The following is a 16924-nucleotide window of genomic DNA, read 5'->3' on the forward strand; positions in this document are numbered from 1 at the left end:
CAAAATAAAAGTCCTTGAATGTTAAAGGTGTTCCAAACAGGAAACTCAGCTTGTACATGACATGTATGGATGAATGCCCATCTTGGGCTTCCATACAAATGCATTGTGCTGTTTTTTGAAACTAAAGGCAAATTTTTTAAAATGTTGATGAGGTTGTTTATGACTAAAACAACAACTTTTACCCAATCAGACTACCAAAATAAAAGTTTATAAGAATTAAAAGTGTGTCATCTTTAAAAAACAAACTTTTGGTTGACCGACAGTGTTAGTTTTTTTTGTTTTGTTCTTCCCCAAAGGTCAGGGTCCTAAATACTGAGGGGGTCTTTTGTGGCTTAATGATTCAAATTTTTAGTACAGCAAACTATCAAAATAAAAGTCCTTGAATGTTAAGGGTGTTCCAAACAGGAAACTCAGCTTGTACATGATAATGTATGGGTGAATGTCCATCTTGGGCTTCCGTACAAAAGCCTTGTGCTGTTTTTTAACCAAAGACAAAATTTATTTATTTTTTTGATGAGGTTGTTTATGTCTAAAACCACAACTTTTACCCAAACAAACTACCAATATAAAAGTTCTTATATATTAAAATTGTGTCACCTTTAAAAAAAAAGCTTTTGGTTGACCGACATTGTTTGTTTTTTTGTTTTGTTCTTCCCCAAAGGCCAGGGTCCTAAAAACTGTGGGGGTCATTTGAGGCATTCTGATTCAGAGTTTTGCACTGCAAACTATCAAAATAAAAGTCCTTGAATGTTAAATGTGTTCCAAACAGGAAACTCAGCTTTGTACATGACATGTATGGATGAATGTCCACCTTGGGCTTCCATACTGTTGCTTTTTTTCACTGAAAATGTCACCTGCAACTTTTACAGATGCAGAATAACACTACAAAAGTTTGTAAATGCTGAAAGTGTGCACATAATTTTAACAAATATAACATTTGTCTGGCATTTTTGGCCACAAAAGTTATTTTTATCAATGCAGACCACCAAAATAAGAGTCCTTTGATATTAAACTTGTGCCAAATGTTGTTCATGAATTTTTTTTTGATGTTTTTCAGTTGGTTTTTGCACTCAAGGAAAAAAAATATTGAATAATAAAAGTGTTACACATATTTTTCTGAAGCAGGTCTCTGAGTGGTTGTTCTCTGGTAAAGGGAGCAGCTTCTGTGTTGTGCAACATTCTTATTTGTGCCTCAAAGCTCCTCCTGCATCAACTACATCCAGTTCATAGTTCGCATTCCTTGAGGTGATTGTTGAGGAGGGTTTTCTGCAGGAGTCTCCCTCTGAGGTGGCCCCACAGCCCATGACGTCGCTCCAAGTTGTGCAGTAGTGCTCGTGCTGTCTCACCTGCAGGGAAACACCGGAAGACGTGGAGAGAAACACGAGAAAGTTGATCCTGTGAAGTTTCAGCAACAATGCACTTTCGAATGAAACAGATCCTGCGCCTGAATCAATGCGTCACCTTCCAGCGTGAGAAGAAGAGCCTCGGGGGGAAACTGTGGAGTGTTTCAGCTGCACAACAACAAGGCGTGAGAGCAGCAGGATCACATGCATCTGCAGACTTAAAGAAGTATTACTCCTTGCAGAGCTGCAGAAACTATGCATCCGACTCTGTGTATAATCGAGCCTTCGCCTCAGCGAGGGATAACCCCGAGACTTACTGGAGTGAGATGGGACAAGATATTAACTGGTTTGAACCCTGGAGTAAAACTTTACACATGGAGGATCCAGTGTTTCCAAACTGGTAGGTTTCAGTGACACAAGCGTGCATAACAAGAAGCTTTCTGAAGTGACACTTCCATGTGACAACTGGGACTGTCTGATCTGGAAATCGACTTATGCTTGTCACATATCTGCGAGTTCAAATCTGCAATGTTCAATCGACTTTGAAATCCTCTAGAACTTTACAGAAACAAAGTAACCTTCTAGAAATAGAAGTATGACCAAGAGTTTCTAAAGATGTAATGATTAAACCTCTTAACAACCTAATAAACTTGACAACTGACCATTGATAGATGAATGACATGATAAAAAAAATCTGACTAACACTTTCAATTTCCATTTTTTTTTTATGTAAAAAAAACCTTTTTTTATTTTTTAGTGTTAAATTTTTTTTACATTTAATTTCCATTTTTCATTTTTAATGTAAATAAAAAGAAATTTCCATTTTTATTTTTTTTTATGAAAAAAAGAACATTTATAATTTCATTTGTATTTTTTCATATTGAAAAAAATAACATTTTAATTCTATTTTTTAATTTTTTAATGTGAAAAAAAAACATTTTTAGCTTCATTTTAATTTTTTTATATTGAAAAAATAACATTTTAAATTATTTTTTTTAATGTTCGAAACATTTTTAATTTCCATTTTTTTACATTTTAAATTAAAAACATTTTAATTTCCGTTTTTAATTTTTGGTAAAAATGGTAAAAAAAATAACATTATTTAAATTTTTTATTTTTAATGTAAAAAAAAAAATCACATTTTTAATAACCATTTTTGTAATGGTAAATGTTAAAAAAAATCACATTTTTTTTAACAACCCCCCCCCCCCCAACACACTTAGGTGACAGATTTTATTTTGGCTTAGCATTGAATTATTTTTCATTTTTTTGGGAGATAAACCTCATAGTGTAAAATATTGAAGAATCATCTTAAAAAAGCGACATCAATGTTCATAAACGATTAAAGAACGTGCTTAATTTGAATAATAGCTACAAAACAAACACCGTCATTTCCGTCGGCCATCTTTAATTAGCTACATGAAACTTGGCTAGCTAAAGCACTCAATTAAAAGTTTATTTCACTATAGATCAGTAAGAGAGTCTTAAAATGTTATTAATGTCCTCACAACTTGTTTCTCAGGACAAGTCAAGTGCTAGTTTATCAGCTAATGCTAGCCAGTTTATGCTAGCTTTGTCACTAACGCTGTGGCTACTTATAGATTTTCCAGATATCTTAATTCCTTCTTAAGTCACAGGAACACTAATAGAAGTCTTTACACTTCATGTGGTTGTAGTTTATTTTGTTTAAGTTTGATAAAAGCTTTTCCTTCTTTAAACTTCACATTTTTGCACTTGCTCCTTGATTTTTGGAAAGCTAACACAGCAAAAAAACAAACACTCCTCTTCACTGAAGCTGAAGTGATTTTTTGTTGTATTTGTTTTGTGGGTGGCTTTACCTAATGTCTATCGAGGTTCCATAAACCAGAGCTGCCTGAATCTTGAACTGTTAAAAATGAAGGTACACAGCCGGCGTGTCTCTCTCTGTCTGGCTTCCAAAACAGCAGTTTCCCAGACACCATCTGTTCAACCTGCTCGCTGCGTTTCATCCATATGCACGGCAGCAGAAAGAGATGAAACTGTCGGTTTATCAAGTACATTGATTTATTGTGTGCTGCTGGCAGACACAACTGCATATGTTTTTCTTGGAGGTTTTTTTTAATCAGGTTGTTTCCCATTTTCAAACTGCAAGCCGAATGGGACACTTCACATTAAATGTGTGAATAAAAGGCTGAGGTATACAAATAATACATAGTATAAGTCTCACCCACATTTATTCTTCAGCTACAGTAAATATACACTGCAAAAACTCTTGACTTTTAGTCAAAATGTCTTCTCCCACTTGATTTAAGATACATTTACTTAATACATTTACTTAGTAAAATTTGAGGAAGATAGAGGGACTTGTTTTAAGACATCTTAAATATCTTGTTGAGTCAAACAATCTTGAAATGATCATGTTTTGAGTTGTAATTTAGAAGAAACAAGGTTTATTTTACATTTCAGACATTTTTCAAGCTGAGATCTTATTTGGAGAAGACGGATAATCTTGAATTAAGACAAACCCTTTACTTTATTTAAGGAAATGCATTTTATTGGAGAATCTATCAGAAAACAGCTCCATTAATAAAAGAAAGAAAGAAAGAGAAGTTGTTGTTTTTTAGGATGGGTTTCAGTTTTCAGACACTGTTTCTTCTAAATCAGATAAAAATATTCATCCTCAAACTACATGCACACAATGAAACACCTACTTTAAAGCATAGCTGGCTTATCCTAAAAAACAACATGACTGAATATTAGTATATCCAGCTCACTATGAGAAGACATTAAATCTCAAAATGCTCAAATTAAACTTTGTCATCTTATTTCAAGTACAAGATGGACTTAAACCTAGAGAAGTGCTGCTATAATACAACTCAAATTAAGGTGAATATATCTCAAATGAAGAAGTTGACATGAAATTTATTAGTGCAAAAAAAAAATTGAGTGAAAAAATACTAATTGTTAGCATTCCTGTCTTATTCTGAGACACTCAGCTGTTGACAACCCTACTGTTATGTTGCGGGTCAAATTGACCCTTTTTAATGTTTAAAAATCTAAAAAGAAATGTTAAAAGTATTTTTTCGAAATGAAACTTCTTATCGAAATTAGAGTGAACAACATAGAAAATGAAAATGGTTCATTTCACACATTTGCAACCCCCCCTACATGTTTATGTTACATGGATACTGTTCATGGGTCAATTTGACCCTGCAGTCAAAATTGAGGCTAAAAGGGGTCAGAATTGTTAAATACTAAATGTTTCTTTGCAACTGTGTGACATATTTCAACACAGTCACTTTCCAATGTATATAAAAAAAAAAAGATTTAAGATGAATTTTCATAAAAAAACGAGTGAGTTATCCTCATTGAGTCATGATCTGTGAGAATTAAAGAACACCACTGCACTAAATATTGATTTAAATGCTTAGTAATTGAGTTAATAATGAGATTTTAAAAATGTTTATATTTTTTTTTGGGGTTCTGACACTTTTGAATCATTAAAAATGCCCCGGGTCAAATTGACCCAGGAACATTATTGTTGTCCCTAAGAAACGAACATAACAGGAGGGTTAAAATCACAGTTTTCTAAATATTACATCATATTTTAAGAAATCTTACCAAGCAAATTTTTACTTCTTCTATTGGCAGATTTTGTTTGCTTATTTCAAGGTAAAAGTTGTTTTTGGAGGGGCTTTTTTGCCAGTGAATGCTCCTTGTATTCAACTTTTATTCATTTACTTGTTTGTTGGTTGATTTTATTTGTGTATCTCTGTCAGGTTTGTTGGAGGAAAGTTGAATATGTGCTACAACGCTGTGGATCGCCATGTAGAGAGCGGCCGTGGAGAGCAACCTGCCATCATCTATGACAGCCCAGTGACTGGAACTAAGCAGATCATCACTTTCAGGGAACTTCAGGAGCAGGTAAATGGTATTATTACAGGCGAAAGTGACAGAGCTGAACAGGACAAACATCTTTACTCTTGATCTTAACTCCCAGGGTGTGCAGTGAAAAACAGACTCAGAGGCACATGAGCGGCATGCAGTTGGATTGTCTGTGCTGAAATTTTGATTTGTCAGCGCTGCTGTGACAATAAATACATTTTCCATCCTTCAGTTGAGACAGTTGGCCAAGTTCCCTCTGCTGTGGCAGCTGCATCGAGCCAAAATGAATAAAAGCGGACGTGAAAACAACAAAAACAGAAAGAAAGAGAGTGAGGGATAAGAAGTAATTAATGTGATTGACATTTGGGCAGATGCTTGAGTTTGAACAAGCCTCAAACGCATGCACTGTTTTCAAATGTGTTCCATTGAACACAAGTACAGCTACATTGTTTTATTAGTTTTGTTCCCAAAGAATGAATTTAATTTCATTTGGTTGACAAAAACAAATGGAGTTCATTCAAGCGTCAGATAATATCCAATTTATTACAGCCAGTAATGGATTCAGAGGAAAATAATCTCTGTTTTCACAAAAATAACCATCAAACATAACAAACATACAAACATGTTGTATTAAGAAACACAATCTGTCTTATAACATCACTGAAGATATGCAGTATGTCACATTTCTGCACATATTTAATGGGATAACACTGAAGAAATGACACTTTGATATAATGTAAAGTAGTCAGTGTACAGCTTGTATAACAGTGTAAATTTACTCCCCTCAAAATAACTCAACACAGCCATTAATGTCTAAACCACCAGCAACAAAAGTGAGTACACCCCTAAGTGAAAATGTCCAAATTGGGCCCAAAGTGTCAATATTTTCTGTGGCCACCATTATTTCCCAGCACTGCCTTAACCCTCTTGGGCATGGAGTTCACCAGAGCTTCACAGGTTGCCCCTGGAATCCTCTTCCACTCCTCCATGACGACATCACGGAGCTGGTGGATGTTAGAGACCTTGCACTCCTCCACCTTCCGTTTGAGGAGGCCCCACAGATGCTCAATAGGGTTTAGGTCTGGAGACATGCTTGGCCACTCCATCACCTTTACCCTCAGCTTCTTTAGCAAGGCAGTGGTGGTCTTGGAGGTGTGTTTGGGGTCGTTATCATGTTGGAGTACTGCCCTGTGGCCCAGTTTCTGAAGGGTGGGGATCATGCTCTACTTCAGTATGTCACAGTACATGTTGGCATTCATGGTTCCCTTAATGGCGACCTTGTGCTCCTCCACCTTCCATCTGAGGATGCCCAACAGATGCTCAATGGGGTTTAGGTCTGGAGACATGCTTGGCCACTGCATCACCTTCACCCTCAGCTTCTTTAGCAAGGCAAGGGCCGTCTTATGGATGTGTTTGGGGTCGTTATCATGTTGGAGTACTGCCCTGTGGCCCAGTTTCTGAAGGGAGGGGATCATGCTCTACTTCAGTATGTCACAGTACATGTTGGCATTCATGGTTCCCTTAATGGAGACCTTGTGCTCCTCCACCTTCCGTTTGAGGATGCCCCACAGATGCTCTATGGGGTTTAGGTCTAGAGGCATGCTTGGCCACTCCATCACCTTCACCCTCAGCTTCTTTAGCAAGGCAGTGGCCGTCTTATGGATGTGTTTGGGGTCATTATCATGTTGGAGTACTGCCCTGTGGCCCAGTTTTTGAAGGGAGGGGATCATGCTCTGCTTCAGTATGTCACAGTACATGTTGGCATTCATGGTTCCCTTAATGAACTGTAGCTCCCTAGTGCCCGCAGCACTCATGCCGACCCAGACCATGACACTCCCACCACTATGCTTGACTGTAGGGAACACACACTTGTCTTTGTACTCCTCACCTGGTTGCTCCATCACACGCTTGACACCATCTGAACCAAATAAGTTTATCTTGGTCTCATCAGACCACAAGGCAGGGTTCCAGTAATCCATGTCCTTAGTCTGCTGTCTTTAGCAAACTGTTTGCAGGCTCTCTTGTGCATCATCTTTAGAAGAAATGTGAGGGGTGTACTCACTTTTGTGAGATACTGTATGTATAAATATGAAAGAATATGATATGAAGTCCTCTGCCTGATCTCCCTTGTGTCTTTCTCCAGGTGTCCAGGTTAGCCGGAGTCTTAGTGAAGAACGGCGTTCAGAAGGGAGACCTGGTCGTCATCTACATGCCCATGGTGCCTCAGGCCATGTTCACCATGCTGGCCTGTGCACGGATCGGCGCCCCACACAGCCTCATCTTCGGCGGCTTTGCCTCAAAAGAGCTTTCCGTCCGCATCAATCATGCCAAGGTTAGAGAAAAAAAAAAGTCTTGTTATTCACCTTGTGCTTGTGATTTATCTCTTCTTGAGCCGTGACAACAGGACAACATGATCTTAATTAAATCAGAGCGACTCGTCAGGACCCCGGCCACCTAAGGACAGGCCGAGGCACCGGCTCTCTGTTCTTTTCATGAGCTGAAATGAAGCAGAGGCAATAATGTGCCAGCAAATAATCATTTCCAATCCTAATTTTCATGTGGTGTTTGTAATGTGCACCATTCATCCTGCATAATATGTGTTATGCTGCAAGTCAGGGGCGCCTGAGGCATCTTTGTTTCGTTAAGCTCCAAATGAATCATTCACAGTGGAGGGCACTTTTTCTCTCCTTTTGCTGCTGCAGCCGCACACTCAGACAGGATGTCAGAGCAATCTGCACCGAGGTTTAAAGGAAATATCTCTGCAGGAATGATCCCTGCTGATTAATATGTTTATGGGAGAATAAATCTAAAGGAAGTCTGAATTTATTTAGTGCTAGCAGATGCTTAATCAGAACTTTAAACTCCTGCTATCAAAGTTTATTTTCACCTATTATTTCCACTTGAATTGTAGATCTTGTATTAACTCTTGGAAATCATAGAAATTGATGCTCCTTTGTGATCTAGCTGCAAGGTGAAATACGGCAAGTTAATAATTATTTTGAGCTTATTCTCTATTCTTGAGTATTTTCTCTATGAATGCATCCTGCAACTTACTAGTTTCTCTGCAACTATGAGTGAGGATTTATTAGTGATATGAAGCGGTGTCATGCAGTTAAGTCCTCATCTGATCTTCATGAAATAACCAGACCTCAACCATGTCCTCCGTTCCACCAATGCCAACCTCCTCACCCCGTCTCACCAAACCCAAGCACCGAAACGGCTCGTTTCACACACATTTACAGAAAGGTGGAGAAATCAGAACAGGGGCAGAATGGATTTTCTTCATTCTCGGGGGGTTTGTAGACATGCCAGGGAAACATATTTCAGGTAGAGAACCATTAAAAAGTCCATTTTGCATGATATGTCACCTTTAATGAAGTTGCAGCTAACTGAAGGAGGATCACCAAGGTGCTGAAGTTTCCAGTGGTAAAATCCATCCATTATCTTGACCGCCTATCCCGTTTTGGGGTCACGGGGGCTGGAGCCTATCCCAGTTGACTGGGTGGAAGGCAGGGTAAACCCTGGACAGGTTGCCGACCCATCACAGGATAAACATGGAGAGACAGACAACCATTCACGCACAAACTCACACTTACATGCAATTTAGAGTGACCAAGTAACCTGGAGAGCTTGATTTTGGATGGAGAGAACCCACGCATGCACGAGGAGAACATTCAAACTCCACCTACCTGACCGGGGACTCGAACCAGGAACCTTCTTGCTGTGAAGCAACAGCGCTATCGTGCAGCCCCAGTGGGGAAATGTAACTGATTTTAAAAGTTACCTTTGTGATGCTTTAATAATATCCATATCTGTGGTCTCAGTGATGTGAACACCAGGGGCTGTCTACCTTTCTGTTATAAAGTGCAAATGCAGTCATGCCCTGCACACATGATGCAACAGAAGTGTGTATATGATGGATGCGATGTGGACAGTATGTGCTCCAGCTACGTGATATCTCTTCTGTGAGGGCATGCAGTCAGGTTTTCTGCAGGCCATCTATTTACCTTGAAATCATCATCACATGCATGTTAATGAGGCGTATGTTGACACCTTAGTGCAGCCCAAAGCAACACACTGATAATCCTGCTACCCTGTTAGCAATGCATCAAAACAAGCCCAGCTCAGCGCGGTGAGATGTTGCTCCTGTTGAAATTATAGCTTTAAGAACACAAAGTGATGCTTTCCCCGTTTGAACACAAGCAAACTCTCACTCCCATCTTTGTTTTTCAGCCCAAACTGATGGTTACAGCCTCTTTTGGCATCGAGCCAGGCAGGAAAGTGGAGTACATCCCTCTGGTGAAGAAGGCCTTGGAGCTGAGCTCTCACAGACCCTCCAAAGTCCTCATCTACAACAGGCCCAACATGGTAAGGAGCACAGAGGATCAAGAAGCCTTGTTTTCTTCAAATGTTAGACTGTTATGTTGGACAGATTTCAGGGGATCGTAAACCCTCCGAGTTCCGGCGTGGTGTGTGTTCCTCCTTTCTCTTCTCCTGCAGGGAGAGAAGGACATTATCCGGTTGATTGGGATCCTTAACTAGTCAACAAGCCTCAGTCTCATACTGCATGGATTAAATGCTTCTTAATGTAAATGTATTTAAATGTAAACAGTAAACCTGCTGCTTATGTGACAGTATGTTAATGTATCCGCAGCATGCCAGCCCAGTGTTCCCCACGCATAGACTGGGACTAGCTGCCACAAACACTCAGAACATTTCTGCACAGAGACGCTCTAAAGAGTAGAGAACAGGTGACCCTCACTTCTTACACAGAGAGTACAGGTTGGGACATGAGTCTGGTGCATGCTCTGAAAGGCGAAATCAGAGAGAGAGGGAGAGAGAGAGAGGCTGGTATGATCTCCATTGATGCATCGCATGAGGTGCAACATCTCATGTTTAAATATGGACCATATGTCACTGTTGTGCAACTGGTTTCTGCTGATGTTGTTCGAATCTGCACTGTTGATTTATGATTGTTTCGGGATTGGTTTGGAAAGTTTGGAAGTGAATATCATAGATGGGTAAACTGAGATTAAAGTTGCAACCAAGCGGCAAACTCCGGTCTCAAAATATGAAGCCCATGTGGAAGTGTTATAAACTGCAGTTCATTTAGCATCCACTTGAGGCTGGCTGCAGAAACACAGGAAACCACATACACACACATACATTTAAGGACATGACTGTTGGTTAGGAGGTTTAAAGCCCGGCCTTTATTTATTTATTAAATATTTTTAGGCATTTTCACCTTTAATGGACAGGACAGCTGAAGAGAGACATAAAATGTGGGGATTAGAGAGTGGTGGAGGATAGTGGTGAAACGGATCATCGTTGATCCGTGATCCGTACGGATGCCTCTCCACGGTTCGGCACGGACGTGGTCCGCGGATCGGTTGATGAAAAAAGTTGCGCGTGTTCACGTGATGACCGCATGTTCAATCCACTCTCACTCGTCAAGCGCAGCTGTTGTCATGGCAAGTGAAGGAGCAGAGGGACTTTAAAACCCTCCTGCATCTCTTAAGTCACATGTATGGGAGCAGTTTGGTTTCCCTGTGAAATACAGTGAAGGCTGAATGTGCTTGAGCCACGTTATGAAACTCTGTTGCGCACCCACTAGACCAGAGGCCGTCAATACGCGGCCCGCGGACCACATCCGGCCGCCTATTTGTGGTCCCCGAACTGTTACTCCTTCACTCTGTGTTTTGGTCGGGTCACCGTGTGTTTACTGGGACTTGTCTCCATGTCAGATACTTAGACAGGCTGTTACTGGGTCACTTAGAGTCCACTGCTGCGAGTGAAATCTTTAACTTTCACTTTCGTTTCTGGAGCAGTTCACATATTGGCACTTTGCCAGCTGTAGGACCCTAGAATGCACGAAAACGGTGTGTTCACAGTTTGCAGCTCAAAGAAAAGTGGACGGTGAAAATCAGCAAATGAAAGAAGAATGGAGTGAAACTTTTGAAGTTCCTCTGCTCCTTCACTTGCCATGCCATGAAATGCAGTGAATGAGGCAGGACTGGGCCCACAGATAGGGTGCTTTGCACAAGCAGTACATTTTGAGTTGAATGTTGTTTTTATTTAATGGGCAAAAGTTTACAAGGGTTTTACAAAATAAATGGAGGACAAAGTTATATTTGTCTTGTCTTCTTTCTTTTTTTCTTTTTTCTTTTGCTGATCCGAAAAATGATCCGATCCGTGACTCAAAACCGTGATCCGATCCGAACCGTGAGTTTTTTGATCCGTTGCACCCCTAGTGGAGGACATGCAGTGAATAGTCGAGGCTGGAATCGAACCTGAGACCTCTGCGACCTCTGCGACAAGGGCTATCGCCTCTGTACATGGGGTGCACGTTTAGACCGCTAGGCCAACGGTGCCCCTCAAAGCCAGCTTCTTAACCTCACACTCGCTCAACAGAAGTTAGGTTGTGTTCAACATTTCCAATATGGCTCCCGCTGATGATTGGCTTCAAAACAGCGCAGGTGACATCACGGATATTACGTCCATTATTTATACAGTCTATGGTTGCAACCAGTCTGAAGGTAAGAAAACACAGGATCACTGATTCTGCAGGTTAACAAAGTCAGAGTGGTTTCCAGAGTGTGGCTAACAGAAGACCATTAGCAGAGCCAGCACCACCAGCCTTCAGTCCTCTACTTTGCTTCCATGTTAAACAAAGTTCTGATGAAGGCAGTGAAAGCTCAGAGAGAGCTTGGAGGAGGCGGGGCGGGACAAGCCTCTGTGTGTACTACAAAGAAAGGTGTGTGTGATATGATACGATGATAAGATACCTGAAGACGGCCAGATCAATCGATCAATCAACCAGTTTTTATTTGCACGGCGCCTTGAGATCACAAAGGTTAGTCGGTAGCTGCTATTACAGAGCGAATCCTGCCATTCCATGAGATTAAAAGCTGGAATGATGTGTGTCTGTTCCAGGGTGAATGACAGAGTGATGTACGATGTATTTACAGACGAGGGATGAAGCATGCCGCGTGTCAGAAGCAGCCTGGCTCAGATCCAGAGGAAGCTGCAGATACATACGGCACAAAAACAGGCATTAATATGGTGACAGTGAGTCCACACTGACTTCACTTTCACATTAAGACATGAAAGAGAAAGACTGAATCTAGAGTTTCCTCTATGTCTCTGTTAAAAGTGTCTCCTCTCTCTGACTCAGAAGTGTTGTTAAATTATCACGACTCGGTCTGTTTCATCTGGTTCAGATGCTCCGGTGTTATCTGCCGTGTCAGAGAATGATGCTCTGAATTAAGAGATCGCTCTTTTCAGAGGATCCTCGTCGGACACGAGGAGGCCGTTTGCAGTGAAATAGTTTTCACAGTAAATTCGCTGCAAACTCTTCCTCCTTAAAGTCATGTGAAGCACCACTTTGAAGGTGGTAGCTGCTGCCTAATCAATTACTGCTCTCAGTAAGCAAGAGGCCGCGGCTCTGTGAGCACGGCTGCTGACATGAAAGGCTCGTTCAATCAGCGGCAGCTTCTCCAGCTGGGCTCAGAGTGAAGAGAGAGGCTGGGCCTTTTTATTGGCCGTGTGTCTTCTGGCTTTAGGAGAGTCTGCGTGACTCTGAATGATTTGTCAGGAAGACAAACTTGTTTGAGAATACAGAAATGCATCCCAGTGAGCCTGACACGGGTTGTTAGGGATAAAGTTTGCATGAAAACTGGGTGAAACCAGGTCTCAACATCTGAGACTTACATTCAACCAGTTTTCATCCAGCTCAAATACAGTCATGACATCATTGTGTCAAACATATTTGTGTTTAATAATGTTGAAAAGTCATTTCAATAAAGAATGCTCACTGGGATGACACCATAGACTGTATTAAAGGTGACATATCACACTTTTTTCATCAATATATATTGGTCTAAGAGGTCCCTAAAACATGTCTTTAAAGTTTATGCTCAAAAAAACACTTTGAAATTAGATTTTGGTCTGCCTGAAAAACCCTCTTCTTCATTCCTCATCAGAACACTCTGTTTTCCCTCTGACCACGCCCCCTCCGGAAGTGGATGTGCCTCGGCTGTCCAGCACGTTGATCTAATGTTTACATGTTGGCTGAATATACACGGCTGCTCAGAGATCACGTTACTTCAACCCTCTGAATCTGATCCAGAATCTGATCCTGACGGAGAGGCGCCTGTAGCAGGACCTTTCTGAAGGATTGGTCACAGATTTAGTGTTTCTTGTTGTTTTATTTATCAGTATGTAGACGTGTGTCTTGGTACACAGCTACGAACATGTAGCTATGTGACTATGCTAACTAGCGCTGGCACTTATCCATGATAAATAAAAATCATCCACTAGATCTTCAAATCTGCAGACGTGGGGAGTAAAACCGACCTCTGCCAGAAAGGCAGCAGGACCTTCCTGAAGGATTGGTCACAGATTCTGTGTTTCTTGTTGTTTTATTTGTCAGTATGTCGACGTGTGTCTTGGTACACAGCTACAGCTACAGCTATGAACATGTAGCTATGTGGCTATGCTAATTAGCGCTAGCACTTGTCCATGACAAATAGAAATCATCCACTAGATCTTCAAATCTGCAGACGTGGGGAGTAAAACCGACCTTTGCCAGAGAGGCAGCGGGACCTTTTCTGAAGGATTGGTCACAGATTTAGTGTTTCTTGTTGTTTTATTTGTCAGTATGTCAACGTGTGTCTTGGTACACAGCTACAGCTACGACATGTAGCTATGTAGCTATGCTAACTAGCGCTAGCACTTATCAATGATAAATAAAAATCATCCACTAGATCTTCAAATCTGCAGACGTGGGGAGTGAAACCGACCTTTGTGTTTATTAAGACAGCCTACAACTAGCATGCCTCCCTCCTAAGCTCCTTGTTAGCACACATTTGTGCAGGTAATGAAAAACGGAGGAGGGATTCAGTATTATTTTAAACAGTCTATGGGCTGAACAAGCTCCGAGCTCTGACTCCGTGACAGACCGGATATTGTTGTTACGTAACAAAAACACGGAAGTATGAAACGGCTCGTTTCACACACATTTACAGAAAGGTGGAGAAATCAAAACAGGGGCAGAATGGATTATTTTCATTCTCGGGGGGTTTGTAGACATGCCAGGGACACATATTTCAGGTAGAGAACCATTAAAAAGTCGATTTTGCATGATATGTCACCTTTAAAGGGATATTTCAGTGTTTTTGAAGTGGGGTTGTATGAGTTTTATGTCACTAATAATTGTACTAGCCACAACGGAGGCCGCTCAACTCTGCCCCTGTAATGTAGAACTGCAGAGAGAGACAGCGCACAGAACAGATGGGTGACATCACAGATACTACGTCCATTATTTATACAGTCTATGGCGCTGCCAAGTAATTTAGCTTATTTTGAAAGATTCCTGCTCATGATGACATGCTGGTCGCCATATTGGAAATGCTGACCCAACTAAACTTTTTGTTGCTCAAGCAAGAGACAAAGTGGTGGAGTTGATGCAGACTTTTAGCCTCCTTGCTAACAGCTACAGTGTGCCTACCTGTCAATCAAGTCAGCTGGGCCTCTAATTATGCAGAACTTGTAACCTTAATATTTTACAGTGTCTGTACCGTATAGTGTGTGGGGATAGAGAAATGAGCTACTCTGACCTAAACTATTTTTTGTACCGGGCTGTAAACATGTTTATTTCTGCTGTAAAGATCAGCTTCTTTGAATGGATGTCTATGTGGTTTCTTTTGGAGTCAGCCTCTAGTGGACGCTCAAGGAACTGCAGTTTTTGGCACTTCATTTTTCATCATCAGCGTTTTCTGCTTGGATGACAGAAATGTAAGCATGTTCTGGTCCATGCAATAAAGAACATCCAGTGTGCTCCTCAAACAGCAGGGCTTTGACTTTAATGGGAGACAGTGGAGGGAGACGAACGGTGGAGTGAAGTGTGCTGTTTTAGGCGGATTGAAGACGAGTGACACTGATAGTTATCTGCAGAGGTTTGAGAGTCCAGCCAGTAGGGAGCTGCAGATGACAGAGCCTGATATTACAAGAGCGTCTTGCAGAAGCTGTGTCACATGTCCTGACATGTAGGGCCTGTTCTCCCTGATATGAAATTGGGCAAATGGACCTCAGACTATGTGAACCTCACAGGTCAGCTGCTAATTAATCATGACACCCAGGCTCTGGATATTGTGCTTCAGGTTGCCAGATCCAAAGGGTGATGTCACCGTTTTGTAGATTTGGCATTTCAAAGATTTAAACAAAGCAAGAAATTTCATAAAGGAATCACAGAAGAGGATATGATCGTCGTTCTCTTTGTCTTTCAGGAGAAAGTATCCCTGAGTCCAGAGCTGAGTCTGGACTGGGATGAAGAGATGGCTTCTGCTCAGCCTCACGACTGTGTCCCTGTTCCCTCTAACCACCCTCTCTACGTCCTCTACACGTCCGGCACCACAGGAACACCAAAGGTACCGACAGAAAGGATCGTTATTAATCAAGACCTGACTCATAGTTTTAAACATGTCATACAAACACAGAGAGGAGTTATAGGATGTTCAGTCAGAGCTCCTGTGACTCATCTGCTCTTTGACTCTGCAGAAACAACCAAGGCCGAATCTAAACACCATCATTGTGACATAAATGAGACGGAGCACTTCCCCAGCGGGAGGTGGGGCTCATGCTGGAAGAGTTTCCTTCAAAATGAGTCCTTTCAAATAGCAGCATTTTGTCCAATGAAGGATAAAGTAACATCCACCTCCTGGCTTCCTCCTGAGCATAATAGAGCGGTTATTGCAGTTTTTATCTCTGTGTCATTTAGAGGTATTGAGGCGCAGAGACAATAAGTTGAAGAGAGAAAGTCTGAAGCTGCAGACAGGAGGAGTTAAGGACAGGATGTTTTCCTCAGAAACATCTTTACAACAGCGTTATCTATTAAAAGTTAGAACTACTTTTGAGAAGCAATCATTTGCAAACAAACGACCTCTCTCTCTCTCTCCAGTAAAGCAGAGCGACCGTGTTCACACTGATATTAAACCCCTGCCTCTTCCTCTTTGGCAGCACCTGTCACTTGTCTGATGTTTTTCTTATCTCCTCCCACAGGGTGTTGTGCGAGACACTGCGGGCTACGCTGTGATGCTGAAATGGACCATGTCAAATATTTATGGACTCAGTCCTGGAGATGTAAGGCAATAAAGCGGTGTCTTCTCGGTCAGAGCCGTGCTTTAAAACAAAGAGCAGGCGGCGAGCAGGCAGAGACAGATTGTGCTGTACTTGAGGAGAAGATTTGAGCAGCATGTAATATTTATGGTAACTGAACAGTCGAAGCGTTTGAAGAAGTGTGTTATTTATTTATTTGTTTCCAGTCATCTTTTATACACCATAAGGTTTTTAGATTTACAGCCAGAGTGCCTTCAGATGAACAGAAGACAGTGTTAGAGTTTGATGAGCTCTCAGCACTCTGTGTTTATAGATGACTTCATAAACACGTGTTTCATACCTGTCAGGTTTGGTGGGCAGCTTCAGACCTCGGGTGGGTGGTCGGACATTCATATATCTGCTACGGTCCTCTGCTCCATGGAAACAGCACCATTCTCTATGAGGTGAGTCCCTGATGAAACCTCCCTCCCTAAACTCTCAAACTCCCAATAAGAGATTCCAAATATTTGAACTAATGTTTGAAATCGGCTGAAATGAGTTCCCTGCGAAGGGTGTCTGGGCTCGGCCTTAGAGATAGGGTCAGGAGCTCGGACATCCGGAGG

At 41.3% G+C, this 16924-nt stretch overlaps 1 protein-coding gene across 1 annotated transcript in view; it reads left to right on the top strand.

The window, feature by feature from the left end:
• The first annotated feature begins 1136 nt into the window (after window positions 1-1136).
• acss3 (acyl-CoA synthetase short chain family member 3) overlaps window positions 1137-16924 on the top strand; it is a 74144-nt gene continuing 58356 nt past the window's right edge. Inside the window, exons 1-7 of the mRNA XM_034673356.1 lie at window positions 1137-1743; window positions 5102-5246; window positions 7351-7539; window positions 9441-9575; window positions 15494-15634; window positions 16266-16346; window positions 16670-16765. Coding sequence (XP_034529247.1) covers window positions 1415-1743; window positions 5102-5246; window positions 7351-7539; window positions 9441-9575; window positions 15494-15634; window positions 16266-16346; window positions 16670-16765 — 1116 coding nt within the window. The 5' untranslated portion in view covers window positions 1137-1414. The remainder of the gene's footprint in view (window positions 1744-5101; window positions 5247-7350; window positions 7540-9440; window positions 9576-15493; window positions 15635-16265; window positions 16347-16669; window positions 16766-16924) is intronic.

This window comes from Notolabrus celidotus, chromosome 21 (genome assembly GCF_009762535.1).
Source record: "Notolabrus celidotus isolate fNotCel1 chromosome 21, fNotCel1.pri, whole genome shotgun sequence".
Classification (NCBI taxonomy): domain Eukaryota; kingdom Metazoa; phylum Chordata; class Actinopteri; order Labriformes; family Labridae; genus Notolabrus; species Notolabrus celidotus.